The sequence below is a fragment of the Manis javanica genome, chromosome 9 (genome assembly GCF_040802235.1).
Source record: "Manis javanica isolate MJ-LG chromosome 9, MJ_LKY, whole genome shotgun sequence".
Classification (NCBI taxonomy): domain Eukaryota; kingdom Metazoa; phylum Chordata; class Mammalia; order Pholidota; family Manidae; genus Manis; species Manis javanica.
Genome location: NC_133164.1, coordinates 87,182,897 through 87,199,494, shown reverse-complemented (window position 1 = coordinate 87,199,494; position 16,598 = coordinate 87,182,897). Strand labels below are relative to the sequence as shown.

General features: G+C 36.0%; 1 protein-coding gene across 6 annotated transcripts in view; it reads left to right on the top strand.

Annotated features, from left to right (window-relative positions):
• ROCK1 (Rho associated coiled-coil containing protein kinase 1) overlaps positions 1-16,598 on the top strand; it is a 176,556-nt gene that overhangs the window by 120,078 nt on the left and 39,880 nt on the right. For all 6 annotated transcript variants that reach the window (XR_012121172.1, XM_037017969.2, XM_037017968.2 and 3 more), the window contains 2 exons: positions 13,111-13,217; positions 14,429-14,579. Coding sequence is in view for 5 of the 6 variants with exons in the window: in XM_037017969.2 (XP_036873864.1) it covers positions 13,111-13,217; positions 14,429-14,579 (258 nt within the window). In the remaining variant the exon portion in view is untranslated. The remainder of the gene's footprint in view (positions 1-13,110; positions 13,218-14,428; positions 14,580-16,598) is intronic.

Here is a 16,598-nt window from a genome sequence, read left to right as displayed (position 1 = left end):
CCCATTGCAGTATTCTTATTGATGCTCATTTGAGGCTAGTGAGAATCTTAAGTTTCAACACTGCCCCTCATGGTCTTGGATAATGTATTTTCTTTTTGGTATGCATGATATATTTTCTAGAGTCAGTTTCTCTCCCAGACCTGAAATCACCCATCTCCCAAGGAACCTTAGTCTTTTCTGTAGCATATGGTATTCATAGACTTAGGTGTTCTGGGTACTCACTGCTATTGGATTGGCAAGTGTTTGGAGGACTTTTAATGGACAAAGGTAGGAAATACTTATTTTCCATTTTAATTTTGTATTTCTTACTTTATTGTAATAAACTATTACCAGGTTTGTACTTATAAAAAATTTTTAATGATTTTTGTTTTTCTGACTTAGTTCATAATACATTTTGTTTTGTTAACTTTTCCATGGGCATTTGAAAATTGTATAGGTTTTCACTTAATATATTTTTGGGTTTGCTCTTTGGAAGAAAACAATAGATCAATTTTCTAATCTGATCATCAGTTTTCTAAGACTCCATTATTCTTTATCTCTTTAATCCACCAAATTTTGAAATGTGTTTTAAAAGTTCCCACAATGATTGGGTTTTTCTTCTTATTGTCCCCTTATGTTTGTGACAGGTTTTGGTTTATGTATATTTTTATTGGTATGAATTCATATAGAAAAAAATTAACCATTTAAAAGTGTACAATTCAGTGGCATTTAGTACAGTCACAATGTTGTACTATCACCTCCTCTATCTAGTTCCAAAATATTTCATTGTCCCAAAACAAAACCTTATACCCGTAAATCTGCCCCTCCCTATTTCCCCATCTAACTCCTTGCAATCACCAATCTCCATTTTATCTCCAAATTTATCTATTTGGGACATCATACAATATGTAACCTTTTGTGTCAGACTCCTTTCACTTAGCCTATTTTTAAGCTTCACTCATATTGTAGCATGTACCAGTACTTTATTCATTTATGGCTGAGTAATACTCTGTTGTATATACTATATTTTGTTTAGCCAGTCAACTAGTGATGGACACACTGCTGTAAGTATTTGTGTACAAATATTTGTTGGAGTACTTGCTTTCAAATCTTTTTGAATAAATAGTAGGAGTGAAATTGGTGGGTCATATGGCAATTTTATGTAGAATTTTTGAGGAACTTCCAAAATGTATTCCACAATGGCTGGACCATTTTTTTTTCCAACCAGCAATGAACAGGGGTTTCAGTTTCTCCACATCCTTGCCAATACTTACTTAACCATTTTGGGTTATAGCCATTCTTCCTGCTGTCTAATATTCCATTTATTATGTATGACAACTGCAATTTATCAGTCGTTATATGGTGAATGGATAGTCTGATTGTTTCCATTTGGGGGCTATTATGAACAGTGCTGATAGGAACTTCCTTATACATATGAAATGTGTCTCATTGTGGTTTCAATTTTTATTTCTCCAATGACTAATGATGTTGAGCATCTTTCCATGTGCTTATTGGCCATTTTTTTTTGTATATCCTCTTTGGAAAGAAGTCTATTCATGTCCTTCATCTATTTTTAACTGGGTTGTTTATCTTCTTGTTGATTTCTGAAAGTCTGGATACTAGACCTTATCAGATAGATACATGGTTTACTATATTTACTTCCATTCTATAGTTTATGTTTTTACTTTCTTGATAATGTTCTTTGATGTACAAATCTTAATTTTGATGAAGTTCAGTTTATATGTATATGTTGCTTACATTTTTTTGTGTCATATCAGAATATTCTGCCAAATCTAAGATCTTGAAGATTTACCCCTATGTCTTCATCTAAAAGTTTTATGGTTTTATGACTTATATTTAGGTCTTTGTTCTAATTTGAGTTAATTTTAGTAGGGGTCCATCTTAATTCTTTTGAATATGGATATTCAGTTATCCCAGGACCATTTGTTGAGACTGTTCTTTCCCCTGTAAAATGATATTGGCATCATTGTTGAAAATTAACAAACTATAGATACATAGTTTGTTTCTGGATTCTCCTTTCTATTTCATTGGTCTAGATGTCTGTCCTGATGCCAGTACCATACTGCTTTGATCACTGTAGCTTTATAGCAAGTTTTGAAATCTGGAAATTTGAATCCTTCAACTTTGTTGTTCTTTTTCAGTATTGTTTAAGCTATTTAAGGCTCCTTTCAATTATATATGAATTTGAGGATCATCTTTTCCATTTCTGCATAAAGTATCTTTGGAACTTTAATAGGAATTACATTGGATCTATAGATCACGTTGGGTTGTATTGCCATCTTAACATTAAGTCTTCTATTTAATGAACACAAGATATATCTCCATTTATTTAGGTCCTTTTAAAGTTCGTTTCAGCAGCGTTTTTTAGTTTTCAGTATATAAGTCTTAAATTACTCCTAGGCATTTTATTCTTTTAGATGTTCTTACAAATGGAATTGTCATAATTTTCTTTTCAAATTGTTTATTGATTATGATGTTAGCTGTGGGTATTTCATAAATACCCTGCTTTATATTTTAAATGCAATGTTGTTTGGTGTGTTGAGGTTATTTATTCATTTGTTTTTATTGCAGCACATGCAATAAAATGCACAAATCTTAGTGTTCAGCTACATGAATTTTGATATATGTATATAGTCATGTAGCCATATACCCCGATCAAGATATCTAACATTCTCACTAATTTGTTTTTCCCTTTCGCCTATTTCACCCATCCTCCCACCTTCTCTTCAGCAACTACCAGTTGTTTTCTGTGTCTATGAGTCCTCTTCTTTCATTTACTTGTTTTGTTTTTTAGATTCCACATATAAGTGAAATCATTCAGTATTTGTGTCTCTCTATCTGACTTATTTCACTTAGCATAATAACTTCTAGACACATCCATGTTGTCACAAATGACAAGATTTCATTATTTGTGTAATGGCGAAGTACTCCATGTATATGTATAACACATCTTTTTTAAATCCTCTCATCTATCAGTGGACTCTTCAGTTGCTTTCATATTTTGGCTATAGTTAATATTGCTGTGATGAACTTAAGAGTGCATATGTCTTTTCAAATCAGTGATTTTGTCATCTTTGGGTAAAGTCACAGAATATGGCACTTCTTTTTTTCATTTTTTGAGAGACTTCTATACTGCTTTCTGCAGTGGCTACACCAGTTTACATGCCCACCAGAGGTGTATGAGTTTCCTTTTCTCTGCATCCTCACCATGCTAAGAAGGCTTCTGTATCTTCTTACTGGATTAGACTTGTTTTATTATAAATGATATTAAATGTACCTACCTTGAAGATTTTTTTCCCTTTTCATTTTCTATTCATTTTTATATATCTTACCCATTCATTTTAAAAAATTTGTATATGTCCTTGGTGGGCCTCAAATTTGGATTTTCCATTTCATTTTGGGGGATTTTAATATATTTAGGTTTTTTTAAATCAGTTTTTTGTTGTTGTAACTTAACATGTAACTATGTATAAAATAAAAAATTCACATCTGGGAAATGTTTCATAATGTGAACATACTCAGATAACAAGAATCCATGAAACAGAGCCAGCAGCCTAGAGCAGGCACTCTGTGCTTCCTTTTAGTCACTAACTCCTTTACCCCCAAGTAACCACTCCTCTGACTTCTAACACCATAAATTCAGTTTTTAATTTGTTTTTTGAACTTGTTATAAGTGGAAGCGTGCAGTGAACATTCACCATTACGTTTGTAAGGTTCATCCATACTGTTATGTATGGCAGTAGTTCTTCCTACTGTCTAGTATTCCATTTATTATATATGACTACTGCAGTTTGTCAGTTATTCTGTGGTGAATCCATATTCTGATTATTCTCATTTGGAGGCTGTTATGAATAGTGCCAGTAGTAAATTTCTTACACATATTTTTTGGTAATTAGGTTTAGTAAATATTTCCAGGTACAGCTATAGCTCATTTTATTGTGCTTCACTTTATTGCACTTTGCAGATACATCATTTTATAGGTTTGTGGCAGTCCTGTGTCCAGCAAATCTGTCGGTGCCATTTTTCCAATATTTTGCTCATTTCTTGTCTCTATGTCACATTTTGGTAATTCTTGGAATATTTCAAACTTTTTCATTATTATTACATTTGTTATGGTGATCTGTGATCAGTGATCTCTGATGTTACTATTGCACTTGTTTTGGGGTGCCGCAAACTACACCATGTAAGATCGTGAACTTAATTGACAAATATTGTGTGTGCTCTCTCTACTCCACTGACCAGCTGTTCCCTGACTCTCTCGCTTTCTCAGCCTCCCTATTCCCTGAGATATAACAATATTTAAATCAGACCAATTAATTACTCTACACTGTCCTCTAAGTGTTCAAGTGAATGAAAGGGTTGCATGTCTCTCACTGTAAGTCAAAAGCTAGAAATGATAAGCTTAGTGAGGAAGACATGGCCTTTTGTGCCAGTTATCCAAGTTGTGAATGCAAAGGGAAAGTTCTTGAAAGAAGTTAAAAGTACTACTACAGTGAATACACAAATGGTAAAGAAGCAAAACATCTTTTGTTGATCTGAAAAAAGTGTAATGGCCTGGATAGAATATCAAACCAACCGCAACATTCCCTTAGCCAAAGGCTAGTCCTGGGCCTTGCTCTTCAGTTTTATGAAGGCTGAGAGTGGGGAGTAGAAGCTGCGGCAAGTTATCCAGAAGATCTAGCTAACATGACTCATGAAGATAGCCACACTAAATAACAGACATTCAGTGTAAATGAAACAGCCTTCTTTTGGAAAAATGCTACATAGGACTCAACTTTCATAGCTACAGAGGAAGAGTCAATGCCTGGCTTCAAAGCTTCAAAGGACAGGCTCTTTCTTGTGCGGGGCTAGTACAGCTGTTGACTTTAAATTGAAGCCAGTGCTCATTTACCATTCTGAAAATCCTAGAGCCCGTAAGAATTATGCTAAATCTGCTCTGCCCATGCTGTGTAAGTAGAACAAGAAAGCCTGGGTGACAGCATATGTGCTTACAAAATGGTTTACTAAGTATCTTAAGCCCACTGTTGAAGTCTACTCAGAAAAAAGGTTCCTTTCAAAATATTACTGCTCATTAACAATGAACCTGGTCACCCGAGAGCACTGGTGGAGATGTACAACAAAACCATTGTAGTTTTCATGCCTGCTGACACCACATCCATTTTGTTGCCCATTGATCAAGGAGTAATTTCACATTTTGTAAAGGTATAGCTGCCACAGATAAGGATTCCTCTGCTAGATCTAGGCAGAGTAATTGAAAACCTTCTGGAAAGGATTCACATCTAGATGCCATAAAGGACTTTCGTGATTCATGGGAAGAGCTCAGAATATCAGCTTGAACAGGCGTGTTGGAAGAAGCTGATTTTCAACCCTCATGGATGACTTTGGAGGGATTCAAAACTTCAGTGGAGGAAGTAACTGCAGGTGTGGGGGAAACGGCAAGAGAACTGAAGTTAGAAGTGGAGCTTGAAGATGCGACTGAATTGCTACAATCTCATGATAAAAGTTGAATGAATGAGAAGTTGCTTCTTATGGATGAGCCAAGAAGGTAGTTCCTTGTGATGGAATCTGCTTCTGGTGAGGATACTGTGAAGTTTGTTGAAATGACAACAAAAGACTTAAAATATTCTATAAACAGAGGTGATAAAGCAGTGGCAGAGTTTAGGATGATTGACTGCAATTTTGAAAGAAGTTCTAATATGGTAAAGTGTTATCAAAGAACATCACATGCTACAGAGAAATCACTCATGAAGGATGAGTCAAATGATGCAGGAAACTTCATTGTTGTCTTCTTTTAAGAAATTGCTGTAGCCACCCCAACCTTCAGCAACCACCAACTTGATCAATCAGCAGCCATCAACATCGAAGCAGGATCTTGCACCAGCAAAAGAATTGCGACTCACTGAAAGCTCAGAGGATGCTCAGCACATTTTGGCAATAAAAATATTTTTTAATTAAGGCATGTACCTTCTTTTTTTAGACATAATGCTATTACACACTTAATAGATTACAATATAGTGTAAAGATAACTTTTACATGCACTGGGACACCAAAAAATTGATTTGATGCACTTTATTGAGATATTTGCTTCATTGTGATGGACTGGGACTGAACCCACAGTATCTCCCAAGTATGCCTGTATCTCAAAGTAGCAGCATCAGTTAATATTCACCAGCAGTCATAAGGAGTTCCAGTTGCTCTACCTCCTTATCAAGAACAGTATTCATCCCCACTGAGTTTTGTCAGGCTTGATGTTTTAGCAATTCTGGTTGTACATTCTGTCATTACCTTATGGGCTAATTTGCATTTCCATGTTACCTAAGATTTTTCAAATGTTTATTGGCACTTGTGCTATGCTCTTCAAGTCTTTTGTCCATGTTTTTTATTGGTTTGTTTGCCCTTTTCTTAGTGATTTGTATGAGTCCTACATATTAATCCCTTTTTAAATACGTATCATAATTGTCTTCTCCCACTCTGTGGTTTGCCTTTTCACTTTTAAATGCTGTCTGCTGATGAACAAAAGGTCTTACTTTTCTTATTTTTATTATAGTCCCTTTTTTTCCTTCTATGGTTAGTGTTATGTTTAGTGTGGCCTATTGAATTCTTTGATTAGATCATGAAGATATTCCGTTTTCCTTGAGAAGCTTTGTTTTAGTCCATTTAGTTTATACTGGAATATTTGGTTATAATTCCTTCTTTAGAGAACTGTCTATTCAGCTCCTCTGCCCATTTTTTAATTGGATTATTTGCTTTTTGTTTGTTGAGGTGTTTGAGCTCTTTATATATTTTGGATGTCAACCCTTTATTGGATCTGTCATTTATGAATATATTCTCCCATATTGTAGGATACCTTTTTGTTCTATTGATGGTGTCCTTTGCTGTACAGAAGCTTTTTAGCTTGATATAGTCCCACTTGTTCATTTTTGCTTTTGTTTCCCTTGCCCAGGGAGATATGTTCATGAAGAAGTCACTCATGTTTATGTCCATGAGATTTTTGCCTATGTTTTTTTCTAAGAGTTTTATGGTGTCATGACTTACATTGAGGTCTTTGATCCATTTCGAATTTACTTTTGTGTATGGAGTTAGACAGTGGTCCAGTTTCATTCTCTTACATGTAGCTGTCCAGTTTTGCCAGCACCATCTGTTGAAGAGACTGCCATTTCCCCATTGTATGTCCATGGCTCCTTTATTGTATATTAATGGGCCGTATATGTTTCAGTTAATGTTTGGAGTCTCTATTCTGTTCCACTGGTCTGTGGCTCTGTTCTTGTGCCAGTACCAAATTACCTTGATTACTGTGGCTTTGTAGGTGAGCTTGAAGTTGGGGAGTGAGATCCTCCCCACTTTATTCTTCTTCTCAGAATTGCTTTGGCTATTCGGGGTCTTTGGTGGTTCCATATGAATTTTTGAACTATTTGTTCCAGTTCATTGAAGAATGCTGTTAGTAATTTGATAGGGATTGCATTGAATCTGTATATTGCTTTGGGCAGGATGCCCATTTTGACAATATTCTTCCTAGACAGGAGCATGGGATGAGTTTCCATTTGTTAGTGTCCTCTTTAATTTCTCTTAAGAGTGTCTTGTAGTTTTCAGGGTATAGGTCTTTCACTACTTTGGTTAGGTTTATTCCTAGGTATTTTATTCTTTTTGATGCAATTGTGAATGGAATTGTTTTCCTGATTTCTCTTTCTGTTAGTTCATTGTTAGTGTATAGGAAAGCCACAGATTACTGTGTGTTAATTTTGTATCCTGCAACTTTGCTGAATTCTGATATTAGTTCTAGTAGTTTTGGAGTGGAGTCTTTAGGGTTTTTTATGTACAATATCAGGTCATCTGCAAATAGTGACACTTTGACTTCTTCTGTACCAATCTGGATTCCTTGTATTTCTTTGTTTTGGCTAATTGCCATGGCTAGGACGTCCAGTACTATGTTGAATAACAGTGGGGAGAGTGGACATCCCTGTCTTGTTCCCAATCTCAGATGAAAAGCTTTCAGCCTCTCACTGTTCAGTATGATGTTAGCTGTGGGTTTATCATATATGGCCTTTATTATGTTGAGGTACTTGCCCTCTATGCCAATTTTTGAGTTTTTATCATGAATGGATGTTGAATTTTGTCGAATCCTTTTTCAGCATCTATGGAGATGATCATGTGGTTTTTGTCCTTCTTTTTGTTTATGTGGTGGATGATGTTGATGGATTTTCGGATGTTGAACCATCCTTGCATCCCTGGGATGAATCCCGCTTGGTCATGGTGTATGATCCTTTTGATGTATTTTTGAATTCAGTTTGTTAATATTTTGTTGAGTATTTTTGCATCTACGTTCATCAGAGATATTGGTCTGTAGTTTTCTATTTTGGGTGGGCTCTTTGCCTGGTTTTGGTATTAGGGTGATATTGGCTTCATAGAATGAGTTTGGGAGTATTCCCTCCTCTTCTATTTTTTGGAAAACTTAAAGGAGAATGGGTATTATGTCTTCTCTGTATGTCCGATAAAATTCCGAGGTGAATCCATCTGGCTCAGGGGTTTTGTTCTTGGGTAGTTTTTTGATTACTGCTTCAATGTCATTGCTGGTAATTGGTCTATTTAGATTTTCTGTTTCTTTCTGGGTCAGTCTTGGAAGGTTGTATTTTTCTAGGAAGTTCTCCATTTCTCCTAGGTTTTCCAGCTTCTTAGCATACAGGTTTTCGTAGTATTCTCTAATAATTCTTTGTATTTCTGTGGGGTCTGTCGTGATTTTTCCTTTCTCGTTTCTGATTCTGTTGATGTGTGTTGATTCTCTTTTTCTCTTAATAAGTCTTGCTAGAAGCTTATCTATTTTGTTTATTTTCTCAAAGAAGCAGCTCTTGGTTTCATTGATTTTTTTCTATTGTTTTATTCTTCTCAATTTAATTTATTTCTTCTCTGATCTTTATTATGTCCCTCCTTCTGCTGACTTTAGGCCTCATTTGTTCTTCTTTTTCCAATTTCGATAATTATGACATCAGACTATTCATTTGAGATTGTTCTTCCTTCTTTAAATATGCCTGGTTTGCTATATACTTTCCTCTTAAAACTGCTTTTGCTGCGTCCCACAGAAGTTGGGGCTTTGTGTTGTTGTTTTCATTTGTTTCCATATATTGCTGGATCTCCATTTTAATTTGGTCATTGATCCATTGATTATTTAGGAGCATATTGTTAAGCCTCCATGTGTTTGTGAGCCTTTTTGATTTCTTTGTACAATTTATTTCTCGTTTTATACCTTTGTGGTCTGAAAAGTTGGTTGGTAGGATTTCAATCTTTTGGAATTTACTGAGGCTCTTTTTGTGGCTTAGTATGTGGTCTATTGTGGAGAATGTTCCATGTGCACTTGAGAATAATGTGCATTCTGTTGCTTTTGAATGTAGAGTTCTATAGATGTCTATTAGATCCATCTGTTCCAGTGTGTTGTTCCGTGCCTCTGTGTCCTTATTTATTTTCTGTCTGGTGGATCTGTCCTTTGGAGTGAGTGGTATGTTAAAGTCTCCCATAATGAATGCATTGCCTTCTATTTCCTCCTTTAATTCTGTTAGTAATTGTTTCACATATATTGGTGCTCCTGTGTTGGGTGCATATATGTTTATAATGGTTGTATCCTCTTGTAGGACTGAGCCCTTTGTCATTATATAGTGTCCTTCTTTATCTCTTATTACTTTCTTTGTTTTGAAGTCTATTTTGTTTGGTACTAGTATTACATCACCTGCTTTTTTCTCCCTGTTGTTTGTATGAAATATCTTTTTCCATCCCTTGACTTTTAATATGTGCATGTCTTTGGATTTGAGGTGAGTCTGTTGTAAGCAGCATATAGATGGGTCTTGCTTTTTTATCCATTCTATTACTCTGTGTCTTTTAATTGGTGCATTCAGTCCATTTACATTTGGGGTGATTATTGAAAGATATGTACTTATTGCCATTGCAGGCTTTAGATTCATTGTTACCAAAGGTTCATGGTTAGCTTCTTTACTACCTTACTGTCTAACGTAACTTGCTTATTGAGCTATTATAAACAGAGTCTGATGATTATTTCTCTCCTTTCTTATTCCTCCTCCTCCATTCTTCATACATTAGGTGTTTTGTTCTGTGCTTTTTTTAGGAGTGCTCCCATCTAGAGCAGTCCGTCTAAGATACCCTGTAGAGGTGGTTTGTGGGAGGCAAATTCCCTCAACTTTTGCTTGTCTGGGAATTGTTTAATCCCTCCTTCATATTTAAATGATAATCATGCTGGATACAGTATCCTTGGTTCAAGGCCCTTCTGTTTCATTGCATTAAATATATCATGCCATTCTCTTCTGGCCTGTAAGGTTTCTGTTGAGAAGTCTGATGATAGCCTGATGGGTTTTCCTTTGTAGGTGACTTTTTCCCTCTCTCTGGCTTCCTTTAATACTCTGTCCTTTTCCTTGATCTTTGCCATTTTAATTATTATGTGTCTTGGTGTTGTCCTCTTTGGGTCTCTTCTGTTGGGATTTCTGTGTGCTTCCGTAGTCTGAGCACCTGTTTCTCCCCCCCAGTTTGGGGAAATTCTCATCAATTATTTCTTCAAAGATACTTTCTGTCCCTTTTTCTCTCTCTTCTTCTGGTACCCCTATAATGCAGATATTGTTCCTTTTGGATTGGTCACACAGTTTTCTCTTAATTTTGTTTCATTCCTGGAGATCCTTTTCTCTCTCTCTGCATCAGCTTCTATGCATTCCTGTTCTCTGGTTTCTATTCCATCAATGGCCTCTTGCATCTTATCCATTCCGCTTATAAATCCTTCCAGAGATTGTTTCACTTCTGTTATCTCCCTCCTGACGTCATCCCTTAGCTCTTGTATATTTCTCTGCAGCTCCATCAGCATATTTATGATTTTTATTTTGAATTCTTTTTCAGGAAGACTGGTTAGGTCTATCTCCCACTCAGGGGTTGTGATTTTGGTCTGTATCAAATTCTTTTGCCTTTTCATGGCAATAGAGATAGTTTGTGGAGCTGGTGCAAGTGATGGCAGGGAGAACGTCCCTTCTTGTTGGTTTGTGGCCTTCCTCTCCTGGGAGAACAGCGACCTCTAGCAGCTTGTGCTGGGCAGCTGCGTGCAGACAGGGCTTCTGATTCTTGCCCAACCACTAAGGAGTTTAGCTCCATGGTTGCTGTGGGCATGGCCTACCTCAGGCCGCTGCTCTGATATGGCAGAGCCACATCGGAGGGGAAACGGCCGGGAGGCTGTTTATCTCCATGAGGAGCCTCCGAGCTGCCCTGTTGTCCAGGGGGTTAGGGTGCCCAGAATTCCCCAGGATTCCCAGCTGCTGTGCCAAGTGTCCCAGGATGCTTCCATCCAGCCGTGGGGTCCCTGTCCCTTTAAGACTTTCAAAAAGCAATCGCTTTTCTTTGTCCCAGGGGCACCAGCTGCAGGGACCCTCTCACAGGTCTTACTGTCCTTTTTCCCTGGTTTCCAGCACCCTACGCACATGCTGTGTCTGTACTCTGGCTAGGGCTGGGTGTTTAGCAGTACTGGGCTCCCACTCCCTCCCCACTCTGACTCCTCTCCTCCCGCCAGGAGCTGGGGGGAGGGGCACTCAGGTCCCACCGGGCCACGGCTTGTATCTTACCCCCTTTGCGAGGCGCTGGGTTCTCGCAGGTGTGGATGTAGTCTGGCTGTTATCCTGTGTCTTCTGGTCTCTCTTTTAGGAAGAGTTGTATTTGTTGTATTTTCCAAAATATATGTGGTTTTGGGAGGAGATTTCCGCTGCTGTACTCACGCCGCCATCTTGACTCCCCCTCTCTCCTTGTATATTTTTATATTTTTTTGTATATGAAGCTTCTTTGCCATTATGTATTACACAGACAAGTTATAGTTTCTTTCTGGCATGTATTTTAAAATAGATTAAATGAGGATAATAAACTATGTATTATATAACATGTCTTTCATAGGATTATTAGGTATCTGTAATGGATTCAAGCTACATATTCTCATTACTTTGTCTTCAGAGGAGTTGGTTTCTATATAAACTTTTTACATGAAGGATTCAGTTTTCATCTGAATTTACTTTGTGTAGATTATAAAGATTTTTACAACCTATTATTATAAACACAGGAGGGAGCATTTTTTAAATAGCACTTTAAAATTTAAACGTCTTGTCTCTTTTGCTTTATCTCTCCATACAAACATACACGTATTTGCTCAACCATTTGAAAGAAAGTGGCAGGTGTTTCTTTCTCCTTTATGAACATACTCCAACATGAACATAATGCTTTTATTGTCTGCGTGTGTAAATAAAATTGTTTCATTGCTCTAGATCCTAGAACTAGCCTAGCAGGCAAACATTACCAGGTGTCGAAGATTTAATGTTGATCTGTTCATTATAGAACTACTTAAAAAACACTAAAATAAAAACACCAAACACTTTGGCAAATAAAGCAAGATAAATACTGAAATTTAAGAAGTAAAAAATTTTCCTGGTCCTTCAGGTTGCTTTATCCATTTCCATATCAAATCTGAGCCTTTAATTTACAGAATAAGAAAATAAATTCCTACTTTTGAACTAAATAATACGATTATATTCATTTATGCTCAATTCTACATGTATTGAATTTATGTTATATACTTCGGCATTAAAAACATACAATGCCTAAAGCATGTTTTAATGAGGAGAGTTACTAAATATTTAAGTTGTTACCATTGCATTGCATGACCCTCAAGTTAAAACCAAGCTTTCTTAGAGCATTGAATTAGTTTTCTATAAAAATGAGTTTGGCTCCATTAAGCTTAAGAGTAAATACTTTTCAGAATGTCTGGCATATAAAAAGCACTCAAATACTTGCCTTAATTAACTAAACAGACTCAGTCTTAACATGGGGGGAAAAATACTCAACAAGGACTCATGTGATTTCTGGACCAAGCTCAGGCTCCATGTCTCATTTTTTAAATAAATGTCTTCTAGATAATCTCTAATTAGCATTAACATTTTTATTATTATGTATTGTGTTTATTGTATATACTTCCAAGAGAACAGTAACTTCTATCCAATCAGGAAACTTAAAACTTTATCTTAATGGTCACACTAAAAAAAAAAAGACATTTCTTTTGATGACTGTGACTTGAACTTTTTTCTCACTTGATAGCTCGAATTACATCTTTACAAGAGGAGGTGAAGCATCTCAAACATAATCTTGAAAGAGTGGAAGGAGAAAGAAAAGAAGCTCAAGACATGCTTAATCACTCAGAAAAGGTAAATGATTTAATATGTACTAATTATGAAGTAGTATTTACTGGCTATCAAATATCATAAGGTGGTTTTATAAAATAGCATTTTTACTGTTTATCTATTTATATTTCTTAAGTTTTTATGACTAGTTGGTTGGTGTATAGAGGTGTGTTTGTATCTTAGTTAGGGCTTTTTATTCTATTACTTCTGTTTATTTTTTACCCTTGAAGTGTATTAGATGCTTGGTATTATCTGATCATCACAAATTGGTTTGGAAATAATCTCTTAATGTAAAGTTTCTTTCTGTTTCTCTGTACATGGGTAAAATGAAGGTGCTGAGCCTCAGTAGTCTTAAGAAGAAGTAAAAATAGGATTCATATGTATAGTAAACTATGTGTACTTTTTCCATTTTGCTGGTAAAAGTTAATAAAATAGAAAAGAGCATGAAGTGATTGTCCTTTGGGTATAGAATTTTCCTAACAGTAAAAAATGTCTCTCTTACCTTTCTAAGAAAAGGACTAAATAGATAATAATGCAGTTCTGGCTCTCACTTTTTCAGTGCCTCCCTGAAATGTCATAAGTTTGCTAGGTCCTCAGATAAATGATCAAAAAATCCACCACTTATCTTGTCCTTTGGACATCTTGTATGATTTTCAGAGAGTAGTTTTTGATATCTAGTCCTGGTGTAAATGTGGAAATAGGATGAAAAAGAAAGAGTTAAAGAAGCACCCAAACAGAAACGGAATATATTTTTATTTGTTTCATTTTTTTTGTCAAAACAGTGTAAATGTAGGTAAGTGGAAATGTACACAGAGACAACTGAATATTTGTAAAGTGGTAGCACACATTTCCCAGTGAACTGAAGAGTTGTGCTATTCATGTCTGATCCTAGCAGTGTATCTTGCTGACCATACAAGCACCACCTCAGGCCCTTGCCCTGCCATCAGTCATGGCTAAGGAGTCAGTGAAATGGGTGGAGAATAAAGCAAAGATGGTATTTTGTTTTTAATTATATGTGTTTATTGTGATGTTAAAGTAAGATATTATAGATAATATGAAATATACAAGAAAGTATAAAAAATGAGTTACATCCTGAACAAAAATATTTAAGTAAATATGGTATCACTTTTATGTCTAGTGTGATGCATATATTATCTCTTGTGGAATATTAAATAATGTAAGATTTGATAATCTTTTGCACAGTGTATTACACAACTTTAATTCTCATTTTACAGGAAAAGAATAATTTAGAAATAGATTTGAACTATAAACTTAAATCATTACAACAACGGTTAGAACAAGAGGTAAATGAACATAAAGTAACCAAAGCTCGTTTAACTGACAAACATCAATCTATTGAAGAGGCAAAATCTGTTGCAATGTGTGGTAAGTGTCAGTTTTAATATATTCTACATTATTTGTTTTAAATACTTCCTACAAAAGTTTTTATTTTGATCAAAATTTCATTTCATAGTAGTATAAAGTCTTTAAAATTAATAAATTTTGATCTAGGAAAAGGATATCTTCTTTTTTTGATGCATTTCTTTCTCTCTTTTTTTTGGTATCATTAATATACAATTACGTAAGCAACGTTGTGGTAGCTAGATTCCCCCCATTATGCCCCACCACATGCCCCATTATAGTCACTCCATCAGCATAATAAGATGCTATAGAATCCCTACTTGTCTTCTCTGTGCTATACTGCTTTCCCCATGTCCCCCTGCCACCATATTATGTGTGCTAATCATAATGCCCATTTTCTCCCTTCCCACCAATCCTCCCCAGTCCCTTTCCCTTTGGTAACTGTTAGTCCTTTCTTGGGTTCTGTGAGTCTGCTGCTGTTTTGTTCCTTCAGTTTTTTCTTTGTTCTTATACTCCACAGATGAGTGAAATCATATGATACTTGTCTTTCTCCGCCTGGCTTATTTCACTGAGCATAATACCCTCTAGCTCCATCCATGTTGTTGCAAATGGTAGGATTTGTTTTCTTCTTATGGCTGAATAATATTCCATTGTGTATATGTACCACATCTTCTTTATCCATTCATCTACTGATGGACACTTAGGTTGCTTCCATTTCTTGGCTATTGTAAATAGTGCTGCAGTAAACATAGGAGTGCATCTGTCTTTTTCAAACTGGGCTGCTGCATTCTTAGGGTAAATTCCTAGGAGTGAAATTCCTGGGTCAAATGGTATTTCTATTTTGAGCATTTTGAGGACCCTCCATACTGCTTTCCACAATGGTTGAACTAGTTAAATTCCCACCAGCAGTGTAGGAGGGTTCACCTTTCTCCACATCCTCGCCAGCATTTGTTGTTGTTTGTCTTTTGGATGGTGGTCATACTAACTTGTGTGAGGTGATATCTCATTGTGGTTTTAATTTGCATTTCTCTGATGATTAGCGATGTGGAGCATCTTTTCATGTGCCTGTTGGCCATCTGAATTTCTTCTTTGGAGAACTGTCTGTTATAGGATTATTTGCTTTTTGTTTGTTGAGGTGTGTGAGCTCTTTGTATATTTTAGATGTCAACCCCATATTGGATATGTCATTTATGATACATTTCATTTTTTTAAATCACAGTTTCACCTTTTAGTTTCCTCACTCCCTCTCTCCCTTCACTGTAATCAGTGGAGTCTCTCTTCTGCCAGTTTTTCAATCCTTTCCTTACATTATTTTCCTGATCCATTCTGGAACTCTTTGTTAATCTACCTCTTTTCTTGTTTTGTGCCCACAGTTTTCTCATTCCTTCTTATTTCCACTGCCTTATGCCTTTAAACAAAACCCTAGGTTAAGACACCCAGACACTTTCTTCAATTCAAATGGTTATTCAGAGGGGTGTTAGCCCAATGCATTATCCCCAGCTTTAGTAAAAGTGTCTTTTTAACATATCATTCATCAGTTCCCTTTCCCAGACATATTTTTCTTCTTGAGCTTCCCTGTGCCATTTCTTTATCACTTAACTTTTAGGTGAAATTTTTTCCTATTTAAAAAAAAATCACGAAAGTATAGGTGTGAACTTTTCAAAATCTAGTTCTGTTGACCAACCTATCCTACTTCTTTACCCATCTTCATAATCTTCCCTCATCTTAGAGAAGAGCAGTTCTTTTCCTATCCTGGTGAATATGTTCTAGTTGTACTCAGTTCCAATTTCTTCTTAACGTCATTTCAACTTATGATCTCTTTTTCTTTTTCCTCAGCCTTTTCTCCTCTTCTGAATCCTTTCTTGTTGTAAACGTGTAGATGTCTCTCCCGTCCTAAAAAAGAGATGAACCCTTGCAGCAACCTGTGACCCTTACAAATTGCTACTGTTTGATGCCAGACCTGTATAGCTAAACTTCTAAAAAGAGGAGTCTTTCTTTCTTCACTTTCTGCTCACTTCTTAACATACTTCAATCTGGAAGTGT